At 34.6% G+C, this 3,098-nt stretch overlaps 1 protein-coding gene across 1 annotated transcript; it reads right to left on the minus strand.

Moving 5' to 3' along the window:
* Positions 1-638: 638 nt before the first annotated feature.
* Positions 639-3,033, minus strand: LOC105450846 (DNA primase small subunit). The gene is made up of 7 exons (XM_011690914.1): positions 2,682-3,033; positions 2,454-2,604; positions 1,884-2,059; positions 1,611-1,809; positions 1,321-1,531; positions 847-1,240; positions 639-765 (listed from the first exon to the last, which is right to left on the minus strand). Exons 1-7 carry the CDS (start codon positions 2,776-2,778, stop codon positions 740-742), a joined length of 1,254 nt encoding a protein of 417 aa, XP_011689216.1. The 5' UTR covers positions 2,779-3,033; the 3' UTR covers positions 639-739.
* Between the last annotated feature and the right edge of the window lie 65 nt (positions 3,034-3,098).

Below are 3,098 nucleotides of genomic sequence, written 5' to 3' on the forward strand. Positions count from 1 at the left end.
CAGATCGCTATCAGATACCATACCGTTTTCGCTTTTAATTACTTAATTCTCGCAATAAAGAACGGAAACGAAAATAAAAGAATCCCACTTTATTCCACCATCCTCTTTAACATTCCATATTAAATCGCACGATGAAAGCATACGGCCCATAATCTCGACACAATTAAAAACGTGTGGCTAAATACGGCTTACGTGAGAACGAGGCGAGTTAAACTAATTAACTCTCTTGGCTTATATCAAACAATTAACATAATCTGTGCATCCGATTTAACGGGAACGAGGAGCCAGAGAAGGAATTTCACAATGATTCACGTGAAAGAGTGAGTTACTTTTGCCCGTGTGCCCGGAATTTCATCTCGTTGATTCGAGAAGTGGAGTAGACGCCTCACGATCGAAGAGAAATCTCGTTAACACGCGTCAAAGTGAATTTTAAAAGCAAGCGCTTCGGTTTCGCGGGAAAAATTTGAAAGTCACGATTTTTTTATCACTATCCAGATTTCCAGCAACTCGTACTACCTCTTCTCTCCCCCCCCCCCTTCCCGCCCCTACCTCCTCCCGTAACAGTACTTGTAGTAATTTATGGCTAGATACTATATGATATATTAAAATATAAAATTAGAGATGGATGGGAGATAAAAAATGTTTTTTTTTATTTCTATGAAAATACAAATTAAAGGATTGTAAATAATATTAAATATAGTAGCAATTTTTAAAAGGCAATTTATCTTTGTAAAATCTCTTAAAATTCCATACTATCAGCTGAAACTAAAAACAAACGCGCTAGAAATTTTTGCTAACAGTACAAAATTGTACAAAATCTGATGATTTAATATACAGTGTACTTACTTTTTCCTTTTAATCTTTGTTCCCGTCGCTCTGCTTCCAAATGCCGTAAGAATTCTTGAAAAACATGCAGCGACTTGTTTAAACTCGTTTTCTTGTAATCTTTAATTCGTTTTTTATTTAACTCATAAGTTTCCTCTTCAGCCTTGTCCTTTACATCGTACGCATTGATCTCCTCTATCAGTGTCATTATCGTAGGAACCTTATCAGGATCAAATTTATCTACTGCACTCGCATTAAATGGTATACAGATTTTCCCAGTTTTCGGATGGACGCAAAAAGGAGATTTCAATAAATGATTTAAGCCTTTGCTGACATTTATGTCTAATCTTGGATATGAATATTGTAATTTTATCTCCTCGATTAAGTGTCGATACAAATACCACTTTCGATCCCCCTGAATAAAGTTAATTAGAGATTAATTTTATTGTTTCAAATTAAAATGTAATAATAAAGTTTTTATAGATATAATCATACCCCTGTCCGTTTAGAGTCGACAAATTGTATAAATGTATTCCACCTTGCTTCACTGGTACTTTCTTTATCAAACAATGCCTTTACCTCTTGTCTATCTTCGTCATTAGGCAGTATCGGAAGAAACTTTTCAATTCCTTCTTCTGTGCCCAACATATTCTGCTCTTTAACGCACATTTCGACGAAGACAGGATCGATTATATCGAGGGCACGCCTGAAATGTATAACGCCATCTCTCTAAATATTGCTGATTTCTATTTAAATTATTTGTTACAAGCGTTATATGAACCTACTTGACGGAATGGTGAATTTTATCGCCGGTAAGATGTACTTTCTTTTTCATGAATTCCCCCCCGCCTATAATCTGCAAATATTCGGCAACCGCCGTTCGTACTTGGCCTGATAAATTGCGCGCTGCAGAGTCACATACCCAACAATGGATACCTCTTCTACCAGAGAATACCCATAAAATATGTTTGTATCCAAAATCCACTGTAAAAAAACAAATACTCAATCATTTCGAAATATTGCTGATGATATAGCGATAATATACAGATGCATCTTACATCTCAGCGCATTGTCTAATATCTTGCAAGCAAGCGACATAAACTTCCAACATTTGCCACAAATGTCTGCTCCTTTGCAACATGTTCTCACCTCGTCATAATCTGTCATATCTATATCAAATACCAATTCTCTCTCCACTGGTTGAAAATTAGGACCTCTTCTTTGATCTTTCGGCCTAAAATGAAATATTCATTATTATAGCTTATTGCAAATTCTGCTCCATTTTTGATGCTCCATATTGACGCTTCATTATCAAATTATACATCGGCAGGGTTTGCTTAATGAAAATGTAGAATACAAGCTTAATGCCAATGCTGTTGATGTTAATCTACTGTAATGTTCTATTCAAATTTGTTGATAAATTACTAACATTTTGCTTAGAAATAAAATTTAATTTAGTGATTAAGTTGTCAAATCTTTGAGACATCAGATCAAAAAGATTAGGGTTAAGATTAAAAATTTCAAAAATAATAAATTATAAACAAATCCTGACTTAACAAAAGAATCCATTGACGAAAAGAAATATGACAATCTTAAAATCTTATATAGTAATTTGTGATATACTTTACTGAACATTATAAACAGCTCCTATGTCTATTTTATGTGGTAGTAATCTTTTAATTTCATCCGACAGCCCCTTTTGATCGTTGAAAGATTGATAACGTATATAAATATCGTCTGAAAGGGTGAACGAGAATTCTCTCTTGCTAAAAGTAGCCGCTAAAAGAAAAAATATGACATTGTTGGATATAGTTAAATATATATTATACACACAGAGGAAAAAATAGAAGTCTTACTATTTCCATAACTCAGCCACCTATGATAATCGGCAAAGGGAAACAATCTTGAGTAATAAACCGGTAATAAATCCAGCAAGTCAGAAACGTCACCCATTTTAATGTTATTAACACGAATATATAAGGTTATACACGTGCAATTTCGAGATCTGTCAGTTGTTATTGCAGATTTTTTCGCCCGTTGATTATACCACTTGAAATATTACCAATGCATATATAAAACGTTAGAAAAATGTATAATCGGTTTCAACGCACAAAAATCAAATACAGAAATGTAGTTATACACAGCTGACAGCAGTCGCAACTCGTAGAGAACCTTTCATAACATAAAAATGGCGCGAAACTCATACCAGAGAGGATCCTGAGAGCGGCCATGCCCGCGATTTAGCTGGGACAGGCGATTGAGCTGGTTTCAGC

Source organism: Wasmannia auropunctata, unplaced genomic scaffold, assembly GCF_000956235.1.
Source record: "Wasmannia auropunctata unplaced genomic scaffold, wasmannia.A_1.0 LD336055.1, whole genome shotgun sequence".
Lineage (NCBI taxonomy): Eukaryota > Metazoa > Arthropoda > Insecta > Hymenoptera > Formicidae > Wasmannia > Wasmannia auropunctata.

Bases quoted from the DNA above. Each gene is read 5' to 3' on its own strand.
- LOC105450846 (XM_011690914.1), bottom strand. From the start codon at position 2,778: ATGGGTGACGTTTCTGACTTGCTGGATTTATTACCGGTTTATTACTCA. The intron at 2,605-2,681 runs GTAAGACTTCTA...TTTTTCTTTTAG, and splicing joins GTGGCTGAGTTATGGAAATA to CGGCTACTTTTAGCAAGAGA. The intron at 2,060-2,453 runs GTAAAGTATATC...ATTTCATTTTAG, and splicing joins GGAGCTGTTTATAATGTTCA to GCCGAAAGATCAAAGAAGAG.